Consider the following 26402-nt stretch of genomic DNA (forward strand, 5'->3'; position numbering starts at 1 on the left):
CAGGGCTTCTTGAAGGTCAGAGCTTCTTGAAGGTCAGGGCTTCTTGAAGGTCAGAGCTTCTTGAAGGTCAGGGCTTCTTGAAGGTCAGGGCTTCTTGAAGGTCAGAGCTTCTTGAAGGTCAGGGCTTCTTGAAGGTCAGAGCTTCTTGAAGGTCAGGGCTTCTTGAAGGTCAGGGCTTCTTGAAGGTCAGAGCTTCTTGAAGGTCAGGGCTTCTTGAAGGTCAGGGCTTCTTGAAGGTCAGAGCTTCTTGAAGGTCAGGGCTTCTTGAAGGTCAGGGCGAAGTCTCTTATCTTCCCTAGTGTCATAGCATCATCAGAGTAGTCTATCGGACTTGAAAATGTCGTAGTCTATCTGTCTTGAAATTAAAGTGGTCTATCGATCCTGAAATTAAGTGATCTATCGGACTTGAAACTAGAGCGGTCTATCGTTGCACAAAGAAATCCCATTACCGTGGCATATGGACCAGAAAATCAGTGGTTTCTAGAGGTTCCAATACTCATCAGTGGATGAGTATTGGAACCTCTAGAAACCTGCTCATGGTGGCTCATTTTGTCACCAACAAACTTGAAACTTCATCAATATGATACATTGTCTCCCTAATACTAGAAACCTCATCAATATGGTACAGTGTCTCCCTCATACTAGAAATCTCTTCCCAGGAGAGTAAGGCAGATATTGAGCTTCTCCTACACTCTTCAGACGCCGCATATATCTACAGTCTTTACAAAAGACATCAACAACCTATTCTAAATGGCAAAAGAGTGCTTCGGTTTTCCAGAATGGCGGTTTTTAAGTCTTTTTCTGGGGGCGCCCATGAAGCATTCCGACTTTCCTGGAATTATATAACTTTTTCTGCAAGATCCTTACAGAAAAAAAAGTAATTTCAGAAGCAAAATAATTACATCTGAAACTTTTGTGTTAAGCTTCAGAGGAGAATTTCCGCGTCCAGGCCCCACAAGAAAGCAGTTCCAGAGGGCAGAAAAGTGCTTCATCTTCTGGAGGGTAAGAAAGATGAGGAACTTATGTTGGGGAATCTCTGGACCGCCACCGGAGCAACGGTTCATGAGACTCCAAGTTGGCGGAGTAAATTTTATATAACCATCCTAGGGGTTGCCAGGGGGGGCTGCCAGGGGGGCTGCCAGGGGGGCTGCCAGGGGGCTGCCAGGGGGGGCTGCCAGGGGGGCTGCCAGGGGGCTGCCAGGGGGCTGCCAGGGGGCTGCCAGGGGGGGCTGCCAGGGGGCTGCCAGGGGAGCTGCCAGAGGGTTTCCGGAAGGGGACAGGGTCATGGGTTCAGAAGAGCCTTCCAGAGGTGTCTACCTCAAGGGACATGTATCCTTTGATGCTATTGTGTGTTTGTGTCCCTCTCTCTCTCTCTCTCTCTCTCTCTCTCTCTCTCTCTCTCTCTCTCTCTCTCTCTCTCTCTCTCTCTCTCTCTCTCTCTCTCTCTCTCTCCTTCTCTCCTTCTCTCCTTCTCTCTCTCTCTCTCTCTCTCTCTCTCTCTCTCTCTCTCTCTCTCTCTCTCTCTCTCTCTCTCTCTCTCTCTCTCTCTCTCTCTCTCTCTCCTTCTCTCCTTCTCTCCTTCTCTCCTTCTCTCCTTCTCTCTGTCTCTGTCTCTGTCTCTCTCTCTCTCTCTCTCTCTCTCTCTCTCTCTCTCTCTCTCTCTCTCTCTCTCTCTCTCTCTCTCTCTCTCTCTCTCTCTCTCTCTCTGTCCCTTCCTCTCCCTCAAACCTTTCAAAATTCAACACACAGTGAAAAGTTCAGAAACAAAATTAACAAAAAAGTTATTGGTAAAAATGTTAGCTGGGCTCGGGCAGCCTGGGGGATTTAGGGAAGCGAGCGAGACAGAGTTTACACAAGACGGCCAACTCAACCTGTAAACCACACCACTATACCGGACCACTGTGCCACTCACAGGAAGTAAACTAACGTAGACTGAGTCGTATATGTATCAGCTACATCTGGCTTGTCCTGTGACAAGTTACATGTGAGACTTGTGCTTGATATGTGGCCCTACATCTGTCTTTACAGGTGTTTGAACACCTGTAAGAATATATATATGCAGCTTTCTTTGTAAATATACCTTTAGCTACTCACGGATATTGGTAGATATTCTCGTGTTCTACTGTGAGTTTACTAATGGAGGCTAGTGGGCTACATTCAGTTTACCCTGAGTCCATGACTATCCTGTGAGATGGGGGATAGTTAGTTCTTGGTCTAGTTCTTCCCTTTAATGAATAGGGACGGTGTATATACCGTCAGTCTCTGTCACGGGACAGGAGGGACAGGAAGAGAAATAGAGAGAGAGCGACAGGCGGAGACAGAAAGTACCTTCTGTCTCCCCCTTCCCTCACTTCCCCCCCCCCTCCCCTTCCCTCCCTTCTCCCCCTCCTCCATTTCCCTTCCTTCTACTTCCCCTTTCCCTTTGATACTTCCATTACTGTCATTGAAGGCCTTTATATCTCATATACTTACATAAGACATTATATAAAGTCACTGAAATATTGTTTTGCTTTATTAACAATAATACTCATTATTATTATTACAATTATTACAATTATTATCATTTTTATCTCATGAAAAAACGAAGAAATGTTTCAAATCTCCCGCCATTACCAGGCGCATGCGCATTACCCGTTGGAGAGGCAGAGGGGAGTCAAATAATTTAAATCTTTTGTGCGCCTTATGCCAAGACCATTTGGGCACTTGGAGAGGTTACGATCACGAGATAGAATCGTCAGATAACTCACCTTTACTACCTGTCACGATAAAGAACATCCCTACAGTAGGTCCCGATGATTAAAATGAAGGTTATTCTGGGCTTGGTGGCGTTTGGCAAGCGGGGCGCGTCGTCGGCCATTAGGAGAGAGCGCGGGCTGCCACTATTACTACGGTTCAAAAAGTGTCCAAAGATATGTCTCTCTCGACGTCATCTCTACTGTTTAAATAAAGCTATTCTGCCCTAACGTAACGTCGGTTTTCGCACGTATGCGTCACACAACGCCAAAAATGGCCGTACTAGAATATGGAAGTGGCTGGCGAAAGTGACGTCCTGTCCCGTTTTCTGTTTTGGGTCCTCTGGTAGGTTAGGAGAGACCACTTTAAATTGACTCTTGACGTTGGAGGAACTTTAGGAGGACGGAGTGCCTTGTTAGTGATAGTATATGCTCCGAGGGGCTCGCCAGGCCTTATAAATAAATAGTGTATTCAGGAAAAAAGTATATACATTCAAGATGAGTTATAAACAGACTGTTGGATGTGTAGATAGAGCTATATACTACTCCTGAAGCCACTAAGTCGCCCAGCGTTTCGGACGAGGGGAGTAGAAATAGCCTAAGCTACTCTATCCCTTGGAGATGTATTTTATTGTCTCAATAAACGTACTTGAACTTCAATTGAGCAACTTTGTGGGGCAAAATTTATTTCATTTCGGGAAAAACACTAAAAACCCCCCAAGAGTTTGATGTAGGCGCCGCATACTTATGTCCTTTTGCTGCTCTTACAATAATATTAATTAGTTCGCTAAATAAACTAAATTATAATTATAATTTTGTAGTGTTCCCCTACGACATGCAAGCGGGAGTCGAACGAAACAATACGACACGTGAGCGAACTATTTAGGAGCATATAGCAAACATTTTCCAGTTGAAGGATGAAGAATTTTGAGAAAGATTTGTTCAGTATATTGGTACACTCGGCTGGAGCGCTGTGAGGGGCGCTATATATAATAGTATATGGGACAGGCAGCCTGCGTGTATATATATAAACTCTAGGCATGTATCGAGGTCTGCCCCCCCCCCCCCTCCTTCCCCCTCCCCCCAAGGTCAACCGACTGCCACAACAGTTGACTAACTCCCCCGGGTACCTATTTACTGCTGGGTGAACAGGTGCATTAGGTGAAACCAAACGCGCCCAACCATTTCTGTTTACGCCCGGGAATCGAATCCGGCGACTCCCGATTGTAAGTCGAGAACGAAGCCTACTGAACTACGAGACCCAAGCAGAAATATAAGTAAGGAAACAATGGAAATTTTAAACATAAATAAGTAAATAAATAAAAATAAAAAATATATTTAATTTCGAAGTCACTTAAAAAGGTAAAATAGTGGGTTAAAATTAATTATTATTTACGTAAAAAATTATATATTTTTAGAAAGTCAAGAGGCCCGAATATGTGCTGTAATATTCCTGTAACTCCCAGACCCATCCTGTGAGTGGTGGAGAGGTTACAGGAGCCCCCAGACCCATCCTGTGAGTGGTGGAGAGGTTACAGGAGCCCCCAGACCCATCCTGTGAGTGGTGGAGAGGTTACAGGAGCACCCAAACCCATCCTGTGAGTGGTGGAGAGGTTACAGGAGCCCCCAGACCCATCCTGTGAGTGGTGGAGAGGTTACAGGAGCCCCCAGACCCATCCTGTGAGTGGTGGAGGGTTACAGGAGCACCCAGACCCATCCTGTGAGTGGTGGAGGGTTACAGGAGCCCCCAGACCCATCCTGTGAGTGGTGGAGAGGTTACAGGAGCACCCAGACCCATCCTGTGAGTGGTGGAGGGTTACAGGAGCACCCAGACCCATCCTGTGAGTGGTGGAGAGGTTACAGGAGCACCCAGACCCATCCTGTGAGTGGTGGAGAGGTTACAGGAGCCCCCAGACCCATCCTGTGAGTGGTGGAGAGGTTACATGAGCCCCCAGACCCATCCTGTGAGTGGTGGAGAGGTTACAGGAGCCCCCAGACCCATCCTGTGAGTGGTGGAGGGTTACAGGAGCACCCAGACCCATCCTGTGAGTGGTGGAGAGGTTACAGGAGCACCCAGACCCATCCTGTGAGTGGTGGAGGGTTACAGGAGCACCCAGACCCATCCTGTGAGTGGTGGAGAGGTTACAGGAGCACCCAGACCCATCCTGTGAGTGGTGGAGGGTTACAGGAGCCCCCAGACCCATCCTGTGAGTGGTGGAGAGGTTACAGGAGCACCCAGACCCATCCTGTGAGTGGTGGAGGGTTACAGGAGCACCCAGACCCATCCTGTGAGTGGTGGAGGGTTACAGGAGCCCCCAGACCCATCCTGTGAGTGGTGGAGGGTTACAGGAGCCCCCAGACCCATCCTGTGAGTGGTGGAGGGTTACAGGAGCACCCAGACCCATCCTGTGGGTGGTGGAGGGTTACAGGAGCCCCCAGACCCATCCTGTGAGTGGTGGAGAGGTTACAGGAGCCCCCAGACCCATCCTGTGAGTGGTGGAGGGTTACAGGAGCCCCCAGACCCATCCTGTGAGTGGTGGAGAGGTTACAGGAGCACCCAGACCCATCCTGTGGGTGGTGGAGGGTTACAGGAGCACCCAGACCCATCCTGTGAGTGGTGGAGAGTTACAGGAGCATCCAGACCCATCCTGTGAGTGGTGGAGGGTTACAGGAGCACCCAGACACATCCTGTGAGTGGTGGAGAGGTTACAGGAGCACCCAGACCCATCCTGTGAGTGGTGGAGAGTTACAGGATCATCCAGACCCATCCTGTGAGTGGTGGAGGGTTACAGGAGCACCCAGACACATCCTGTGAGTGGTGGAGAGGTTACAGGAGCATCCAGACCCATCCTGTGAGTGGTGGAGAGGTTACAGGAGCCCCCAGACCCATCCTGTGAGTGGTGGAGGGTTACAGGAGCCCCCAGACCCATCCTGTGAGTGGTGGAGGGTTACAGGAGCACCCAGACCCATCCTGTGAGTGGTGGAGAGGTTACAGGAGCTCCCAGACCCATCCTGTGAGTGGTGGAGGGTTACAGGAGCACCCAGACCCATCCTGTGAGTGGTGGAGGGTTACAGGAGCACCCAGACCCATCCTGTGAGTGGTGGAGGGTTACAGGAGCACCCAGACCCATCCTGTGAGTGGTGGAGGGTTACAGGAGCACCCAGACCCATCCTGTGAGTGGTGGAGAGGTTACAGGAGCACCCAGACCCATCCTGTGAGTTGTGGAGGGTTACAGGAGCACCCAGACCCATCCTGTGAGTGGTGGAGAGGTTACAGGAGCACCCAGACCCATCCTGTGAGTGGTGGAGGGTTACAGGAGCCCCCAGACCCATCCTGTGAGTGGTGGAGAGGTTTCAGGAGCACCCAGACCCATCCTGTGAATGGTGGAGGGTTACAGGAGCCCCCAGACCCATCCTGTGAGTGGTGGAGGGTTACAGGAGCACCCAGACCCATCCTGTGAGTGGTGGAGGGTTACAGGAGCACCCAGACCCATCCTGTGGGTGGTGGAGGGTTACAGGAGCACCCAGACCCATCCTGTGAGTGGTGGAGGGTTACAGGAGCACCCAGACCCATCCTGTGAGTGGTGGAGGGTTACAGGAGCCCCCAGACCCATCCTGTGAGTGGTGGAGAGGTTACAGGAGCCCCCAGACCCATCCTGTGAGTGGTGGAGGGTTACAGGAGCCCCCAGACCCATCCTGTGAGTGGTGGAGAGGTTTCAGGAGCACCCAGACCCATCCTGTGAATGGTGGAGGGTGACAGGAGCCCCCAGACCCATCCTGTGAGTGGTGGAGGGTTACAGGAGCACCCAGACCCATCCTGTGAGTGGTGGAGGGTTACAGGAGCACCCAGACCCATCCTGTGGGTGGTGGAGGGTTACAGGAGCACCCAGACCCATCCTGTGAGTGGTGGAGGGTTACAGGAGCACCCAGACCCATCCTGTGAGTGGTGGAGGGTTACAGGAGCACCCAGACCCATCCTGTGAGTGGTGGAGAGGTTACAGGAGCTCCCAGACCCATCCTGTGAGTGGTGGAGGGTTACAGGAGCCCCCAGACCCATCCTGTGAGTGGTGGAGGGTTACAGGAGCACCCAGACCCATCCTGTGAGTGGTGGAGGGTTACAGGAGCACCCAGACCCATCCTGTGGGTGGTGGAGGGTTACAGGAGCACCCAGACCCATCCTGTGAGTGGTGGAGGGTTACAGGAGCACCCAGACCCATCCTGTGAGTGGTGGAGGGTTACAGGAGCCCCCAGACCCATCCTGTGAGTGGTGGAGAGGTTACAGGAGCCCCCAGACCCATCCTGTGAGTGGTGGAGGGTTACAGGAGCCCCCAGACCCATCCTGTGAGTGGTGGAGAGGTTTCAGGAGCACCCAGACCCATCCTGTGAATGGTGGAGGGTGACAGGAGCCCCCAGACCCATCCTGTGAGTGGTGGAGGGTTACAGGAGCACCCAGACCCATCCTGTGAGTGGTGGAGAGGTTACAGAAGCCCCCAGACCCATCCTGTGAGTGGTGGAGGGTTACAAGAGCCCCCAGACCCATCCTGTGAGTGGTGGAGGGTTACAGGAGCCCCCTGACCCATCCTGTGAATGGTGGAGGGTTACAGGAGCACCGAGACCCATCCTGTGAGTGGTGGAGAGGTTACAGGAGCACCCAGACCCATCCTGTGAGTGGTGGAGAGGTTACAGGAGCCCCCCAGACCCATCCTGTGAGTGGTGGACGGTTACAGGAGCCCCCAGACCCATCCTGTGAGTGGTGGAGGGTTACAGGAGCCCCCAGACCCATCCTGTGAGTGGTGGAGAGGTTACAGGAGCCCCCAGACCCATCCTGTGAGTGGTGGAGAGGTTACAGGAGCACCCAGACCCATCCTGTGAGCGGTGGAGAGGTTACAGGAGCCCCCAGACCCATCCTGTGAGTGGTGGAGAGGTTACAGGAGCACCCAGACCCATCCTGTGAGTGGTGGAGAGTTACAGGAGCACCCAGACCCATCCTGTGAGTGGTGGAGGGTTACAGGAGCCCCCAGACCCATCCTGTGAGTGGTGGAGGGTTACAGGAGCACCCAGACCCATCCTGTGAGTGGTGGATAGGTTACAGGAGCACCCAGACCCATCCTGTGAGTGGTGGAGGGTTACAGGAGCCCCCAGACCCATCCTGTGAGTGGTGGAGGGTTACAGGAGCACCCAGACCCATCCTGTGAGTGGTGGAGGGTTACAGGAGCACCCAGACCCATCCTGTGAGTGGTGGAGAGGTTACAGGAGCCCCCAGACCCATCCTGTGAGTGGTGGAGGGTTACAGGAGCCCCCAGACCCATCCTGTGAGTGGTGGAGAGGTTACAGGAGCTCCCAGACCCATCCTGTGAGTGGTGGAGAGGTTACAGGAGCCCCCAGACCCATCCTGTGAGTGGTGGAGAGGTTACAGGAGCACCCAGACCCATCCTGTGAGTGGTGGAGGGTTACAGGAGCACCCAGACCCATCCTGTGAGTGGTGGAGAGTTACAGGAGCCCCCAGACCCATCCTGTGGGTGGTGGAGGGTTACAGGAGCCCCCAGACCCATCCTGTGAGTGGTGGAGAGGTTACAGGAGCACCCAGACCCATCCTGTGAGTGGTGGAGGGTTACAGGAGCACCCAGACCCATCCTGTGAGTGGTGGAGGGTTACAGGAGCACCCAGACCCATCCTGTGAGTGGTGGAGAGGTTACAGGAGCACCCAGACCCATCCTGTGGGTGGTGGAGAGGTTACAGGAGCACCCAGACCCATCCTGTGAGTGGTGGAGGGTTACAGGAGCACCCAGACCCATCCTGTGAGTGGTGGAGGGTTACAGGAGCACCCAGACCCATCCTGTGAGTGGTGGAGAGGTTACAGGAGCACCCAGACCCATCCTGTGAGTGGTGGAGAGGTTACAGGAGCTCCCAGACCCATCCTGTGAGTGGTGGAGGGTTACAGGAGCACCCAGACCCATCCTGTGAGTGGTGGAGAGGTTACAGGAGCCCCCAGACCCATCCTGTGTGTGGTGGAGGGTTACAGGAGCACCCAGACCCATCCTGTGAGTGGTGGAGGGTTACAGGAGCACCCAGACCCATCCTGTGAGTGGTGGAGGGTTACAGGAGCCCCCAGACCCATCCTGTGAGTGGTGGAGAGGTTACAGGAGCACCCAGACCCATCCTGTGAGTGGTGGAGGGTTACAGGAGCCCCCAGACCCATCCTGTGAGTGGTGGAGGGTTACAGGAGCACCCAGACCCATCCTGTGAGTGGTGGAGGGTTACAGGAGCCCCCAGACCCATCCTGTGAGTGGTGGAGAGGTTACAGGAGCACCCAGACCCATCCTGTGAGTGGTGGAGAGTTACAGGAGCCCCCAGACCCATCCTGTGAGTGGTGGAGAGTTACAGGAGCACCCAGACCCATCCTGTGAGTGGTGGAGAGGTTACAGGAGCCCCCAGACCCATCCTGTGAGTGGTGGAGGGTTACAGGAGCACCCAGACCCATCCTGTGAGTGGTGGAGAGGTTACAGGAGCACCCAGAACCATCCTGTGAGTGGTGGAGGGTTACAGGAGCACCCAGACCCATCCTGTGAGTGGTGGAGAGGTTACAGGAGCCCCCCAGACCCATCCTGTGAGTGGTGGAGAGGTTACAGGAGCCCCCAGACCCATCCTGTTGGTGGTGGAGAGTTACAGGAGCACCCAGACCCATCCTGTGGGTGGTGGAGAGTTACAGGAGCACCCAGACCCATCCTGTGAGTGGTGGAGAGTTACAGGAGCCCCCAGACCCATCCTGTGGGTGGTGGAGAGTTACAGGAGCATCCAGACCCATCCTGTGAGTGGTGGAGGGTTACAGGAGCACCCAGACACATCCTGTGAGTGGTGGAGAGGTTACAGGAGCCCCCAGACCCATCCTGTGAGTGGTGGAGGGTTACAGGAGCACCCAGACCCATCCTGTGAGTGGTGGAGAGTTACAGGAGCCCCCAGACCCATCCTGTGAGCGGTGGAGAGGCTACAGGAGCCCCCAGACCCATCCTGTGGGTGGTGGAGGGTTACAGGAGCACCCAGACCCATCCTGTGAGTGGTGGAGAGGTTACAGGAGCACCCAGACCCATCCTGTGAGTGGTGGAGAGGTTACAGGAGCACCCAGACCCATCCTGTGAGTGGTGGAGGGTTACAGGAGCCCCCAGACCCATCCTGTGAGCGGTGGAGAGGTTACAGGAGCACCCAGACCCATCCTGTGAGTGGTGGAGGAGTTATAGGAGTCAATAATGAACAAAGGAATTGATTGATTGATTGATAACAATTCATTTAGCGACCAAACGAGGTCATTTGCTCACCTACAGTAAACTATCCAGTATTCCTAAGGGCCGTATGATCCAGGAGGATAGTTTGGGTTGATATAATCACCCAATTTGGCTGAGGTTCTAGCAAGCTAAGAGTCTATATTTTCCCCTTCCCTTCAGGAAGGACAAGCCTTTCCCTTCTCCTGTTCCTGAAAAAGGGAGAGAGGAGTGTCTTCCGGCGCTTTCCCTTATCTTGTCGCTATCCCGGCAAGCAGAGATATCGTTCGCTGGCGGTAACGACTAGTGGTAACGACCTGACTAGGGTCGTAGGTCAACTGGCCTTTGGATTCTTTTTCATACATATTCTGCAAATTTCAGGCTTTCGGGTCCTCGTGCATAACGGCGGGTTTTCTTTGCCAGCGTTTAACGGGAAATAATCACGACCCTGTAGATGGTAACACTCTTTGAGATGCTGCCTAGAAATTATTATTTTTATTATTATTATTATTATTATTATTATTATTATTATTATTATTATTATTATTATTATCAATTTATTTGTGTGTTTTTTTTTTACTTGTTAAATTTGGTTTTAAGTTTTAAACTAGAACGGGACTTTCTATCCAGTTATGTGTACAAAATGCGAGGATTGTATATATTTATTCAATACTATTATTTGTGCTATTTTAATCATTCATTTACAATTTTTTGAGTTGTTGAAGTATGAGTATTTTTGTGGACATGTGTGGCCAAAATGTGTCCCGTAATATTGGTGTATTTTGGGCGGCAAGTGTCCAGCTGGACATTGTGGTTTTGGCGGGAAACGTCTCTCTGGTGGTCGGTTGTCGCGCGTCTTCGTGGCTGGTTTGTTCTGGAGGGAAGGTCATGTTTAGGAGCAAAAAGTTCCCCAAGTGTTCTCCTAGTGATTCTCCAAGCCCTCCAAGCGTTCTCCTAGCGGCTCTCCAAGCCCTCCAAGCAGTTTTCCTAGCGGCTCTCCAAGCACTCCAAGTGGTTCTCCAAGGGACTCTCAAGCACTCCAAGAAGTTTTCCTAATGGCTCTTCAAGCACTCCAAGTGGTTCTGCAAGGAACTCAAGCATTCCAAGTGGTTCTCCTAGTGACTTTCGAAGCAGTTTTCCTAGCGCTCGAATACAGTACTCTGGCATAATATTGTTCATATCCATCATAGTGTTGAAACTGGAAGACAATTTCGTTAAAATGCTAAAAATTTCTTCTTCTTTCCTTATGGTCAAATTTCCTTATAGAATGTATAAAATTTAAAAAAAAATGTAATCAATTTCAATTAAGCTCAAAAAATAGCATTTTTTTACAAACTTAGTTTACCTTACTTTAGAGAGAGTTCGAGCTGAAATTGTGACCTACTGTCTGTCTGTCTGTCTGTCTCTCTCTCTCTCTCTCTCTCTCTCTCTCTCTCTCTCTCTCTCTCTCTCTCTCTCTCTCTCTCTCTCTCTCTCTCTCTCTCTCTCTCTCTCTCTCTCTCTCTCTCTCGTGGCACAATACACCTAACACAGGCACCTTTCCCTACCCGCAGAGCTGGCCAGAGTTGTTATGAAGGCAGGAAGCAAGTGATGGGTGAAGCAGCAGCGTCGTTACCAACCACAGCCCCCACTCTCTCCCTGAGGTAATACCCATCATTCAACCCTCTTTTGTGCTGGCAACACCCACCAGTCAAAACACTGTCGTATATAGTTGACCAGACCACACACTAGAAGGTGAAGGGACGACGATGTTTCGGTCCGTCCTGGACCATTCTCAAGTCGAGAATGGTCCAGGACGGACCGAACCGTCGTCGTCCCTTCACCTTCTAGTGTGTGGTCTGGTCAACATACTTTAGCCACGTTATTGTGACTGATCGCCTCCACTGTGGTATATACACCTTCATATAACCTTCTTAGGTTATATTGCACTTTTTCCTCAGTTAATTGTCAATGTTTATAGAACAATTGATATAAATAATATAGTGTGTTTTTTATGTCTTACAATATCCATTTAAGGTGAATGATTATCTTGTGAAGAACAGCTGATATATCTTGTGTCAAGAGCTTTTTAATTCTAATGTTTTTTTATCATTAAGACTAAGGAAGCTAGATTCAATATTCCATCAAATATGAATTCAATGATATTATTAGTACCCTTGACACATCATTCTCTCGTGTAAATATTAAATGTAGAATCTTAAACTCAGGAAAATTTATAAAATTGTTGACTAAAAATAAAATTTAGTCTCTTGAGGTTATCTTGAGATGATTTCGGGGCTTTAGTGTCCCCGCGGCCCGGTCCTCGACCAGGCCTCCACCCCCAGGAAGCAGCCCGTGACAGCTGACTAACACCCAGGTACATATTTTACTGCTAGGTAACAGGGGCATCAGGGTGAAAGAAACTCTGCCCATTGTTTCTCGCCGGCGCCTGGGATCGAACCCGGGACCACAGGATCACAAGTCCAGTGTGCAGTCCGCTCGGCCGACCGGCACTCCAACTGAAAGTCTGAATAAATTAGTAAGGAGAAAGTTCATTAATATGCAAGGACCCTTCGACACCGAAAGAATTACATAACTATTAAAGAATCAGGAATTATAACCAAGAATCAGGAACTAGAAGGCATCAGTTTCTAACCAAGTCCCCAACGGGAGGATCCAGCCATACCAGAAAGGATTACATTCCTCTTTTGTATGAAGAGCATATTTGAGGACGAGGACGCCCAGGGGCTCTCCGGGGCAGCTGGTTCCTTTGGCGGGAAGGAACGTCATCCCGGTGACGAGTCGAGCAAAGCGGGACTGATCTATAAACAAAGGAGCTAGACCCGCAGCAGACGAAGGAGTGTAGACCCGCAGACGCTGCTAGCAGACGAAGGAGCGTAGACCCGCAGACGCTGCTAGCAGACGAAGGAGCGTAGACCCGCAGACGCTGCTAGCAGACGAAGGAGCGTAGACTAGCAGACGCTGCTAGCAGACGAAGGAGCGTAGACTAGCAGACGCTGCTAGCAGACGAAGGAGCTTAGACTAGCAGACGCTGCTAGCAGACGAAGGAGCGTAGACTCGCAGACTCTGCTAGCAGACGAAGAAGCGTAGACTCGCAGACTCTGCTAGCAGACGAAGAAGCGTAGGCTAGCAGACAAAGAAGCGTAGACTCGCAAACTCTGCTAGCAGACAAAGAAGCGTAGACGCGCAGACTCTGCTAGCAGACGAAGAAGCGTAGGCTGGCAGACAAAGAAGCATAGACTCGCAGACTCCGCTAGCAGACGAAGAAGATCCCATTTGGGGATCCAACCCGGAACCTTGGGACTACGAATCCCTAGCGCTGTCCACTCAGCCGTCAGGCCTTCCCTGATGGCCAGTGTAACGACTGCCTTTAGTCACTTGAACTAGGACTTCTCCGGGATTCTGTATTACACGTATGCCAAACCAATTCTGGAATATGCAGCACTTGCATGGAATCCATATCTTGTCAGACACAAAATTACGCTTAATAAATCCAGAGTGACAATCTTGTGAACCTAGTTACACAATTGTTAATGTTATATATACATGTACATATATATTCAATCATTTACACAAATACATATACACATCGATAATCTTTTTGTGTCACGAGTGATTCAACAAGAGGCTCACAACAGTCACTATACAAGGCACTTACATCTATGATGAGTCGCACAGTTACTAGTCTTGCTCCACACCCACCCAACTGGGCGGCAGCTTTACAGTCATGTGCTCCACACCCACCCAACTGGGCGGCAGCTTTACAGTCATGTGCTCCACACCCACCCAACTGGGCGGCAGCTTTACAGTCATGTGCTCCACACCCACCCAACTGGGCGGCAGCTTTACAGTCATGTGCTCCACACCCACCCAACTGGGCGGAATCCAAATCACAACAGTTCCTTAACTCCCGGGTACATATTTAATACTAGGTGAACATACGCATTAGGTGAAAGGAAACATACCCAACCATTTCCGTCCCGTACGGGAATCGAACCCGGGGACCCTTGACTGTGAGTCGAGGACGTAGACCACAGGTAAAGGAACCTGCCCAACAGTTCACTGAAAGTAGAGGTGGGGCCCAAGAGCTGAAGCTCCCCCCACACCAGAAGCAGCTAGGTAAGTGCACACAACACGAGGAGCGGAGAGGCACAGAAAAATGGGATAAAGTCGCTTTGAAGGAATTTTCTATTGAGAAAATTTGACACTTAAAAATGCTTTCTTTATCATTACGGTGTTGTGCTTTGTGTATAAGTGCCTCATTTAAGTAAGCTCTTACTTTACTGTTGAGCTCGCGAGCATCTGTAGTACCCCCGCAGGTGTGGGGCAGGTGTGTGGAAGGGGCTGTGGTGGTCCAGTACCGCGCCGCGCTCTCAGATCTCCTCCGCTACAGGATCGATAAACAGCGGCAGGCCCGCTCGGCGCGTCGCTACCGGGGGCTCCGCGACGATACTCCCGTCAGCGGTGGTGTGGCGACGGGGCTCCACGACCACACCACCGTCAGCGGTGGTCTGACGACGGGGCTCCACGACCACACCACCGTCAGCGGTGGTCTGACGACGGGGCTCCACGACCACACCACCGTCAGCGGTGGTCTGACGACGGGGCTCCACGACCACACCACCGTCAGCGGAGACAAAAACAGATGACAGTCACCTGAGGACGACTAGCTGTTGCTGGCCTCGACACCGAGTATATATCCTCCAGTACTATCCACGTACACCCTCCAGTACTATCCACGTACACCCTTCAGTACTATCCACGTACACCCTCCAGTACTATCCACGTACACCCTTCAGTACTATCCACGTACACCCTCCAGAACTATCCACGTACACCCTTCAGTACTATCCACGTACACCCTCCAGTACTATCCACGTACACCCTCCAGAACTATCCACGTACACCCTCCAGAACTATCCACATACACCCTCCAGAACTATCCACATACACCCTCCAGTACTATCCACGTACACCCTCCAGTACTATCCACGTACACCCTCCAGAACTATCCACGTACACCCTCCAGTACTATCCACGTACACCCTCCAGTACTATCCAAGTACACCCTCCAGAACTATCCACGTACACCCTCCAGTACTATCCACGTACACCCTCCAGTACTATCCAAGTACACCCTCCAGTACTATCCACGTACACCCTCCAGAACTATCCACGTACACCCTCCAGTACTATCCAAGTACACCGTCCAGTACTATCCACGTACACCCTTCAGTACTATCCACGTACACCCTCCAGTACTATCCAAGTACACCGTCCAGTACTATCCAAACCTCTTCCCTTTACAGATAGGGGTGGCCCGGCCCAACACCCAGACAGATGGAATGGTACCATACACAATGGCTGACACAACAGCTCCGAGTTCGTGGATCGTGGCGTCGCCAGCTGTGAGTACCTCTGCCTCCCTCCTGCCGCAGTTCCCGGCGGCCTTCTCACCCTACAACATATTTACAACCCTCAACTGCTGTGATCGGGAAGGCGCTCTGATCGGCGGGTCAGCTGCTACCGCCTGCAAGCCAACAGAGGTTAGTCAGTCACCGTTACGAGACTCACGTGCTGAGTCCTCTCACTATTGTCTTAAGATCATGTTAGCTTCCAGGAGAGATTATAAAGCATTTGCATTTTTGAAGATTGTTTTCTATAGGCCATGTCGCTCCCTTATACTCTGCTTCATTCACCAAAAGCTTTAAATGAAAGACAATATATTTATGTAATTTTAATTGTATTTATTATTATTATTAGTAGTAGTAGTAGTAGTATTAATGTTGTCGATCAGTATTAGTGAGAAAATATGCAGCACTTTTGTTAGGTACTTCTCTTGAGGTTATCTTGAGATGATTTCGGGGCTTTAGTGTCCCCGCGGCCCGGTCCTCGACCAGGCCTCCACCCCCAGGAAGCAGCCCGTGACAGCTGACTAACTCCCAGGTACCTATTTACTGCTAGGTAACAGGGGCATTCAGGGTGAAAGAAACTTTGCCCATTTGTTTCTGCCTCGTGCGGGAATCGAACCCGCGCCACAGAATCACGAGTCCTGCGCGCTATCCACCAGGCTACGAGGACTACTTAGATTCGTTGAAGCTATAACTGTCCTTGTGTCGGGAGAGACCTGTAGAGAGGCCAGAAGCGTCTCAAGGAGCTATACAGAAGGTAAGTGTGTGGTGGAGCGGACCCATTTGGATTACTGTACCCAAGAGCTCATGGAGACCGCATCTTCAGAAGAACGTAGCTGCTCTGGAGAAGGTGCAACACCTGGCAATAAAAGTCATTCCAGAGAAAAGTCAACTCACGTATCAGGAACAGTTGAGGGTCACAGGGCTAACAATGGCGGATCTCATTGAAGCTTTTAAAATACTGAACAAGTTGGTTGTTGAGGCGGACAGTTTGTTCAGGTCAGATGTAACACAAACAAGGAGTTGACCAGACCACACACTAGAAGGTGAAGGGACGACGACGTTTCGGTCCATCCTGGACCATTCTCAAGTCGATTGTCTTGATTCACAGTCGACTTGAGAATGGTCCAGGACGGACCGAAACGTCGTCGTCCCTTCACCGTCTAGTGTGTGGTCTGGTCAACATACTTCAGCCACGTTATTGTGACTCATCGCCTGCACACACAAGGAGCAAAGGTTTCAAGCTCAACAAGCCACAATGTAGGACTGAGAAAAGATGCTTTTTCACCCGCAGGGTTATTAACCCACGGAACCCCCTACCCGCCGAAGGGTTATTAACCCACGGAACCCCCTACCCGCCGAAGGGTTATTAACCCACGGAACCCCCTACCCGCCGAAGGGTTATTAACCCACGGAACCCCCTACCCGCCGAAGGGTTATTAACCCACGGAACCCCCTACCCGCCGAAGGGTTATTAACCCACGGAACCCCCTACCCGCCGAAGCCGTAAATGCCAAAACTGTTACATTTAAAAGTCCAACTGGAAAAGTTCATCAAGGCAGATGGAGGGGACCTTCGACAAGCCGCTGGTTTCCTGTCCTCGTCAAGGCCACTAGTGTTAGTGGCCCTCAGGTAAATCAGGTAAAAATCCTTGGAACTGCCTACCCGTCGAAGCTCTAAATCCTAAGGCATTACTGCAGTTCAGAATCAATCCGGATAGAAATCCTCAGAAATAATGACGATTCCTTTTGACAACCGGCTGGATTCCTGTCCCCGTCGAGGCCACTAGGGGTGTTGACCCTCTGGTAAACGATTCAACTAAATCACCACATAATCATCACATCAAAAATAAATATATCTTTGATATCCCCAGAGTCAAATTTAATCTGTGTAAACACTCTTATGTAAATAAAGGGACGTAGTCTATAGATTCAAGTTCAAGTATGATTATTGAGACAAGAAAGAAATGCATCTCAAAGGCATAGGGTAGCTAAGGCTATTTCTACCCCCCTCTTGTCTCTGGAATTCATTCCCTAATGAATTGAAAAGGTGTCCAACTTTTGCCTTATTCAAAAATAAAACCCAAATGTACCTGATTTCATCTTCATAGTTTCCTACCCGGTGCTTGAAACTCGCATTGTATCTTGTGCTACCCTATCCTCTAATATATGTGCCTAAGCCATATAATCTTTACCATTGTAATCACCGCTATCATCATATATCATGGTTATATTGAACGCATATTTTACTGCATTATACCATTAAATAATCCTCAAATTATGCTACAATGTACATGTTGATAATCCTCAAATTTTACTTTAGTATACCTACTAATATTTATCCAATTTTCTTACAATATACCTGTTAACATCTTTTCAATTTTGCTAGAAATTACCTACTTAAAATTATATATTAGATCAAGGACCTGCCCGAAACGCTATGCGTATTAGTGGCTTTACAACCATGTAAAAACATCAATGCTATGTACTCTCATGAACCCAATATACCTTCTTCTATATAAATAAATAGATAAATACATAAATTCCAATATCCTGGAAGGAAGCCTGTACTTATTCTTATCGAGGTATATCTAGTAAAAAACTTATTTTCTGCAGGATGCAACCTACAACAGTTGCCTAACTCACGGGTACCTATTTGATTGCTAGGTGAATAGAGGAATTAGATGAAAAAAAAATTGTCCAACCGTTTCTGTCCTGCATGGGGATTGAATCCGGATCTTTCGATTGCGAGTCGAGGACGTATGCCACTGTGCCACAGACCCCAAATATCAGTCTCTACACCTAATATGTTATATATGATTACATATATATATTATATGTATGACTGGTTATATATGATTACTCTTGGCCTGATAATGGAATGGAACACTTGGTCTATCCGTGTGGGAACCTGAGTTTATTTCCGAGTTTTTTTCCCTGAGAAACTTCAACTTTGAAACATCGTCCTCATGGTTTAAAAGTTTGAATACATAATGTGATTTATGTTGCCTGTTATGTCTTCATTGAAAGTCCGGCTGCAGTAATCTGCATAAGCTCAGGCCTCTGGGGAACAACTTCGGAATGTAAGCGACGTAAATATTCCAGAAGGAGAAGCGTTCCGAGGCGCGGCGCGTCAGGGGACCCACAAGGATGGCGGGAAATGACCAACCGCCATAATATTGGCGGGATATACATAGGAGCTGCCTCGTGCAGGCCGGTAGGCCTTCTGCACTTTCCTTTGTTCTTTTAGGCACCCAACCCACACATCTGAAAAAAAGGAAGTGACGACGTTTCGGTCTGTCCTGGACCATTATCGACTTGATAGTTGTCCAGGACGGACCGAAACGTCGTCACTTCCTGTAATCAGCTTGTGGGGTTGTATCCTGGGGAGGGTTAGAAGTTCCACTCTGGGGGGGGGGGGGGTGAGCTCGATATAAGCCTAACATGTACAATATGCAGACGATGAATCACAATAAAATGGCTGAAGTATGTTGACCAGACCACACACTAGAAGGTGAAGGGACGACGACTATTTCGGTCCGTCCTGAACCTTCCTCAAGTCGATTGTGAGAATGGTCCAGGACGGACCGAAACGTCGTCGTCCCTTCACCTTCTAGTGTGTGGTCTGATCAACATGTACAATATGTATTTGTACATACGTACACTATGTCCAATATTCCAGAGCTAAGTCAACTCACGTATGAGGAACGGTTGAGGGCCACAGGGCTAACAGCCCTCCAAACCAGGCATGCCAGGGCGGACCTCATTAAAACTTAAAATACAGAACAAGTTGAAGGATGTTGATCCTGACAATGTCTTCATAAGGTCAGATGTAACACAAACAAGGAACAACGGGTCCAAGCTCAACAAGCCACAATGTTGGTCTGAGAACAGATGTTTTTTCACCCACAGGGTTATTAACCCATGGAACCGCCTACCCGCTGAAGCCATTAATATCAAAACGCTGTTAACTTTTAAAGTCCAACTGGAATAGATCATCAAGGTAAAGCGGGGGGGGGGAGAACTTCGACAAGCCGCCGGCTTTCTGTCAACGTCGAGGCCAATAGTGTTAGTGGCTCTTAGGCAAACACAGGTATATATATACTGGCTGCCTGTCCCCCGACACAATGAATAATTATTTTCAGATGTGTGGGTTAAGATGTGTGGGTTAAGATGTGTGGGTTAAGATGTGTGGGTTCAGATGTGAGGGTCCAGATGTGTGGGTTAAGATGTGAGGGTTCAGATGTGTGGGTTAAGATGTGTGGGTTCAGATGTGTGGGTTCAGATGTGTGGGTTCAGATGTGTGGGTTCAGATGTGTGGGTTAAGATGTGTGGGTTAAGATGTGTGGGTTCAGATGTGTGGGTTCAGATGTGTGGGTTAAGATGTGTGGGTTCAGATGTGAGGGTTCAGATGTGTGGGTTCAGATGTGTGGGTTAAGATGTGTGGGTTCAGATGTGTGGGTTCAGATGTGTGGGTTAAGATGTGTGGGTTCAGATGTGTGGGTTCAGATGTGTGGGTTCAGATGTGTGGGTTAAGATGTGTGGGTTCAGATGTGTGGGTTCAGATGTGAGGGTTCAGATGTGTGGGTTAAGATGTGTGGGTTAAGATGTGTGGGTTCAGATGTGAGGGTTCAGATGTGTGGGTTAAGATGTGTGGGTTCAGATGTGTGGGTTCAGATGGATGGGTTCAGATGGATGGGTTCAGATGTGAGGGTTCAGATGTGTGGGTTCAGATGTGTGGGTTCAGATGTGTGGGTTCAGATGTGTGGGTTCAGATGTGTGGGTTAAGATGTGTGGGTTCAGATGGATGGGTTCAGATGGATGGGTTCAGATGTGAGGGTTCAGATGGATGGGTTCAGATGTGAGGGTTCAGATGGATGGGTTCAGATGTGAGGGTTCAGATGTGTGGGTTCAGATGTGTGGGTTCAGATGTGTGGGTTCAGATGTGTGGGTTCAGATGTGTGGGTTAAGATGTGTGGGTTCAGATGGATGGGTTCAGATGGATGGGTTCAGATGTGAGGGTTCAGATGTGTGGGTTCAGATGTGTGGGTTCAGATGTGTGGGTTCAGATGTGTGGGTTCAGATGTGAGGGTTCAGATGTGAGGGTTCAGATGTGAGGGTTCAGATGTGAGGGTTCAGATGTGAGGGTTCAGATGTGTGGGTTCAGATGTGAGGGTTCAGATGTGTGGGTTCAGATGTGTGGGTTCAGATGTGTGGGTTCAGATGTGAGGGTTCAGATGTGAGGGTTCAGATGTGTGGGTTCAGATGTGAGGGTTCAGATGTGAGGGTTCAGATGTGTGGGTTCAGATGTGAGGGTTCAGATGTGAGGGTTCAGATGTGAGGGTTCAGATGTGTGGGTTCAGATGTGTGGGTTCAGATGTGTGGGTTCAGATGTGAGGGTTCAGATGTGAGGGTTCAGATGTGAGGGTTCAGATGTGAGGGTTCAGATGTGAGGGTTCAGATGTGAGGGTTCAGATGTGAGGGTTCAGATGTGTGGGTTCAGATGTGTGGGTTCAGATGTGAGGGTTCAGATGTGTGGGTTCAGATGTGTGGGTTCAGTTGGATGGGTTCAGATGTGAGGGTTCAGATGTGAGGGTTCAGATGTGAGGGTTCAGATGTGAGGGTTCAGATGTGAGGGTTCAGATGTGAGGGTTCAGATGTGAGGGTTCAGATGTGTGGGTTCAGATGTGTGGGTTCAGATGTGAGGGTTCAGATGTGTGGGTTCAGATGTGAGGGTTCAGATGTGAGGGTTCAGATGTGAGGGTTCAGATGTGAGGGTTCAGATGTGTGACTGACATTTGGTTAGGTTCACAGTGGTCTATAGTCTCGGCTCACAATCAAGGGACCGGGGTTCGATCCCCGGGCAGGACAGTAACAGTTAGGCACGTTTCCTTTCACATCTGATGCCTCTGTTCACCTAACAGTACACAGGTACCAGGGAGTTAGGCAGCTGTTGTGCGGTTGCATCTTTAGTTAAGTTCATTTATTATGCACCCCATACCCATCTTGTGGGTGGTAGCGGAAAGAGTTACAGAGGCACATAATGGGCTCAGGGACTGAACCCCACAATTCATTTAGCTAAGCAAGTTACAGCCTTGATGAGCTAGTTACAAAATTCAGTATAAGTCGTCACATCAACAATGGGTTCGAGATCGACCTCAAGTACAGGTTCTAAATTAAGCAACTGACATATGTGGAGAGCTAGTGTCAAAATTTATATGTTTGTCCTACACACTGCCCCCCATCCAGTGGGCAGCGGTGGATAGGTTACACCGCCCCCCATCCAGTGGGCAGCGGTGGATAGGTTACACCGCCCCCCATCCAGTGGGCAGCGGTGGATAGGTTACACCGCCCCCCATCCAGTGGGCAGCGGTGGATAGGTTACAATCACTTAGTTACTACCTACAGTTAGCAAACTGGGGATATTTGGCTAAAATTTCTGGTAGCAGATCATTTTGAATGAAATATTGACACATCGCTGGAACATTGGTTATAGAATTGTCTCTAAATTCTCGTATCTTTTCGCACTCCATCACATAGTGACGGAGGGTGTGCGAATAATTTTGTTGACACAGTTTACATTTGGTCAGGTCTACATCAGCAGATAATGAGAATTCCCAGAGATACTTGTAACCGAGTCTAAGCCGAGCAGTAGTAACATCTAGAAGTCTGCTGATTTTATTGGATGATCCATAGATGTGTGGCTCCTCTTGCATGATAGTATGATGATAGATGGAATTACTGGTGTCAATTTCACTTTGCCTCAGATCTACAAGATCTTGTTGAAGTTCTCGGTGTACTGCTGCTCTCAGATTGCTCATTTACAATCCAAGGTTACACTCAACGGCTCCTTTAAAGGCAGATTCTTTGGCTAACTTATCAGCTCTATCATGCATTCGGAGGCCAACATGAGATGGAGACCACATGAAATGAACTCTGTTACCATCCTTGATAATTTAATTGTATTTGTGTCTAGCTTCGGACACGAGCATGTTACAGTTATGTCTTAAAAGAGTTGAGAGCAATTAACGATGATAAAGAATTAGCAGAACAAACTACTATGTGAATTAGCAGCATACTATAGCCTCACAATTTCCTCACAATGGTGAGGAAATTAGTTACTCCAATTTTCTACTTTTGAATAAAGTATTTGAGATATATACAAGAGTTGTTACATTCTTGTAGAGCCACTAGTACGCGTAGCGTTTCAGGCAAGTCCTTAATCCTATGGTCCCTGGAATACGATCCCCTGCCGCGAAGAATCGTTTTTTCATCCAAGTACACATTTTACTGTTGCGTTAAACAGAGGCTACAGTTAAGGAATTGCGCCCAGTAAATCCTCCCCGGCCAGGATACGAACCCATGACATAGCGCTCGCGGAACGCCAGGCGAGTGTCTTACCACTACACCACGGAGACTGTTAGGCTAGACAATTTGTTTAATTCATTATGTAGTTCCATATATTACATCCTTTTATTTGCATGTTTGCATAGATTTAGTCTGACTCTGGAAATATCAGACATTTATTTCTGGTGTGATGTTCATGGGTTTTATCTCATCTTTAATGTCATCTTTATCTTTAAAAAAAAAAAAAAATGTGTATGGAAGAAAACGCGGCCATGGAGTGGGGGGACTTATTTATTTATTCAATAAAAGTAATAATAATTATAAATAATTATAATAATTACAATAATAATAATTATAATAACATTGATAATAATAATTACAATAGTAATAATTTATAATAATAATATTATAATAGTAATAATATAATTGATTAAATCTATAATAGATTTAATAATTCCATTACAAATAAGAACTAATTACATGTTCCTTTATTTAAATTTACACTAATGCATTTACGATCACATCTATCTTTCAAGAGTTTCAGAACAGGATTAGAATTTATAAATGAGTCTTTATAAGCGCAATCCAAATGTATAAATGTTATATCCTCATGCTACCTTCACAGGTATTTTTTTTCACCCAAAAACAATTATACTGCAAGCCCCATTAAGGTGGAAATGAGGGAGTTAAAGCTATGTTAATGGGAACATCAGTTTACTTATAGGGATAAGCACACAATAAAATCATACATATATTGGTTTATTATTATAGGAGTAGGCATCCATCAGTCTCAGGAGACTATGGAGTTGTGCTCTGGTTATCGGTCTGGAGTGGTCTCTCCAGGGCGCAAAGCCAGGGTAGGTTGATATGGAGAAGTTGTTACCCATGCAGCAGGTCCCCACCTCTCCACGGCGCCGAAAGTCTCCGATGGAAAGGCAAACGCCTTTGGTATTATTCTGTCTGGTATTATTATTATAATACCAGACAGATTAACACACACTACGGCATAGGAACAGAAAAATGACAACAAGACTTAACCAACAGATCTTGTCACCAGCAGGCCGGCCCCACCGCTTGTTACAGCAATTAAGGATGATAAAGAATTAGTAGAACAAAATACTGTGTGAATTAGCAGCATACGGTAGCCTCACAATTTGTAAGCGTCCTCGCTGCCTCAGACGCCTCTTGCAACAATTCAAATTCAAAATTCAAAATTTTTAACTATCATAATTAAGTCCTTTTAATCATAAGTCTTTAATCCCTCCCAAATTCTGATTAATAACTCTTATAATACACACTACAGACTGAAGTAATCACTCTCAAACATACACAATCATACTAACATACTATTTTATACAATAATATAACTAAACTAATAAACATTCTTAAATGATTTCAATGACTATTTATATATATAATGGTCGAACAAGCTGGCAACACCTACTGGACACGCCTCCCTTCCTCATACAATGGAATACAGTATAATACAACATACCCTACACACACTAATACATCATCTATAACACAGCATACAGCAGCCCGCCAATATATGTATATAAATGTCTCTCATATACACTCTACGAGATGGTTGAACATGTTACTTATATTGTCTGTCAGAATCAGGTAATCATTATGAAAAACAATATCCAAAAATATAAATATATAAAATTTTCTCATCTTATATATTTTTTTTCTTGCTATGTAACTATTATCATTTTTATAAATTTTGCAAGTATTTACCTACTTAAAATTTTCTTAGATTAAGGAGCTGCCCGAAACGCTGCGCGTACTAGTGGCTTTACAAGAATGTAATTACTATGCTGTGTATCCTCACAATCCCAATGTACCTTCTTGTATATATATAAATAAATAAATAAATTAATAAAAAAATAATAATATCTAAATTCTGCCATTATATAACTCTCACAATAATTATTGTTTGGACCAGATTAATTTTCACCTTGTAAGTTAAAATTCACTACTCATTCTGTTGGCTTTAAAAAACGGGCCTGAAATGCTATGCGTGTTAATGGGTTTGCTAGAAGCCATTAACTTCATTATGGAGTGAGTTCCATATATTGGAAGCCATTAGCCATTAACTAATTAACAGCAAATGGAGGACTCTCGGGGTGGGGCAGGGGGGTGTCCGGTAGCTGAGTGAACAGCGCGCGGGGATTGTAATCCTGTGGCGTGGGTTCCATTCCCGGACTAAGCAGAAACAAAGGGGCAAAGTTTCTTTCACCCTGATGCCCCTCTTACCTAGCCGTAAATAGGTACCTGGGAGTTAGACAGCTGTTACGGGCTGCTTCCTGGGAGTGTGTGTGTGAAAAAATAGTAGTTAGTAACGGTTGATTGATTGAAAGTTGAGGCGGGCCGAAAAAGCAGAGCTCAACTCCCGCAAGCACAACTAGGTGCATACTCGACAAGCCGCCGGCTTCTTGTCCTCGTCGAGGCCACCAATGTTAGTGACTCTCAGGTAAACCCAGGTAAAAGTGTACCACTTAATCACCATCAAATTCCGGTGGTACAGTCGGGTTCGTTCTCGACTCGCAATCCAGAATTCTGGGTTCGAATCCCAGGCGGCACAGAAATGGTTGGGCGCGTTTCCTCTCGCCTTATTTGCGCATGGAAACGCGCATCTGTGAAATTTACTGTCCACCTAGTAGTAAATAGGTACCCAGGAGTTAGCTTATTATGAGGTTACAAATCCTGTGTGGGGTCAGTAATTTGACCCTGGGGGGGGGGGGGAAGGGATGGGACAGGGACTTCGGTATAAGCTTAACATATTCTGTATATATCGCCTGGCTTCCTGTCCCCAACACTATGAATTAAAAATTAAAAAATATGCTCCCACAACCCTGAGTTTCTTGCTCAGTATAGTCATAGATTAGACAAAATATAGGTTGTCTATCCTCATCATTTCTGGTGATTTGAGGCCAAAATAACATCCACCAGCTTCCTGTCCCCATTGAGGACACTAGATACGACGGCTTTTTCGGGTCGATTCAGGTAAATAGGTTAAAGCAAAGGCATGAAACCATGACAAAGTTTACCATTAAAATACACCGTTTTCTACCATTAAACTCGGCGTCACCGGCCACCGGCGAGTAACCGACCCAGTTGGGAGCAGCGGCGGTGTTGTGTCTGGTGAGCAGTCTGATCTTTTTTTTTTTTAAGCTGTAAGTATATCTCTTTCGGGAGTTTTTGCATACATTACAGTAAGGTAATGAGTGGCCATAGAGACCTGCGCGGTCTCACTGCTGGGGGAGAGGTGGGAGAGCGAGGAGCTGGGGGTAAAGGTGTAGGGGGGAGTGTAGGGGCGGCGCGGGCTGCTTGTTGACATGGTGTGTGCTTGCTGCTGCGTTCAGCTGGCAGCGTTGGCGGGCTGGCCCCTGGGGTCCCCGCACTCTCCCTGGGGTCCCCACACTCTCCCTGGGGTCCCCGCACTCTCCCTGGGGTCCCCACACTCCCTGGGGTCCCCGCACTCTCCCTGGGGTCCCCGCACTCTCCCTGGGGTCCCCACACTCTCTGGGGTCCCTGCACTCTCCCTGGGTTCCCCGCACTCTCCCTGGGGTCCCCGCACTCTCCCTGGGGTCCCCGCACTCACCCTGGGGTCCCCGCACTCTCTCTGGGGTCCGCACTCTCCCTGGGGTCCCC

General features: G+C 48.3%; 1 protein-coding gene across 1 annotated transcript in view; it reads left to right on the forward strand.

The window, feature by feature from the left end:
• Positions 1–26402, forward strand: part of LOC123746597 (zinc finger protein 385B) — a gene marked incomplete in the record, with an annotated part of 161409 nt that overhangs the window by 102460 nt on the left and 32547 nt on the right. Inside the window, 2 exon segments of the mRNA XM_069318373.1 lie at positions 11542–11631; positions 15298–15534. Coding sequence (XP_069174474.1) covers positions 15334–15534 — 201 coding nt within the window.

Source organism: Procambarus clarkii, chromosome 90 (genome assembly GCF_040958095.1).
Source record: "Procambarus clarkii isolate CNS0578487 chromosome 90, FALCON_Pclarkii_2.0, whole genome shotgun sequence".
In the NCBI taxonomy this organism is placed as follows: domain Eukaryota; kingdom Metazoa; phylum Arthropoda; class Malacostraca; order Decapoda; family Cambaridae; genus Procambarus; species Procambarus clarkii.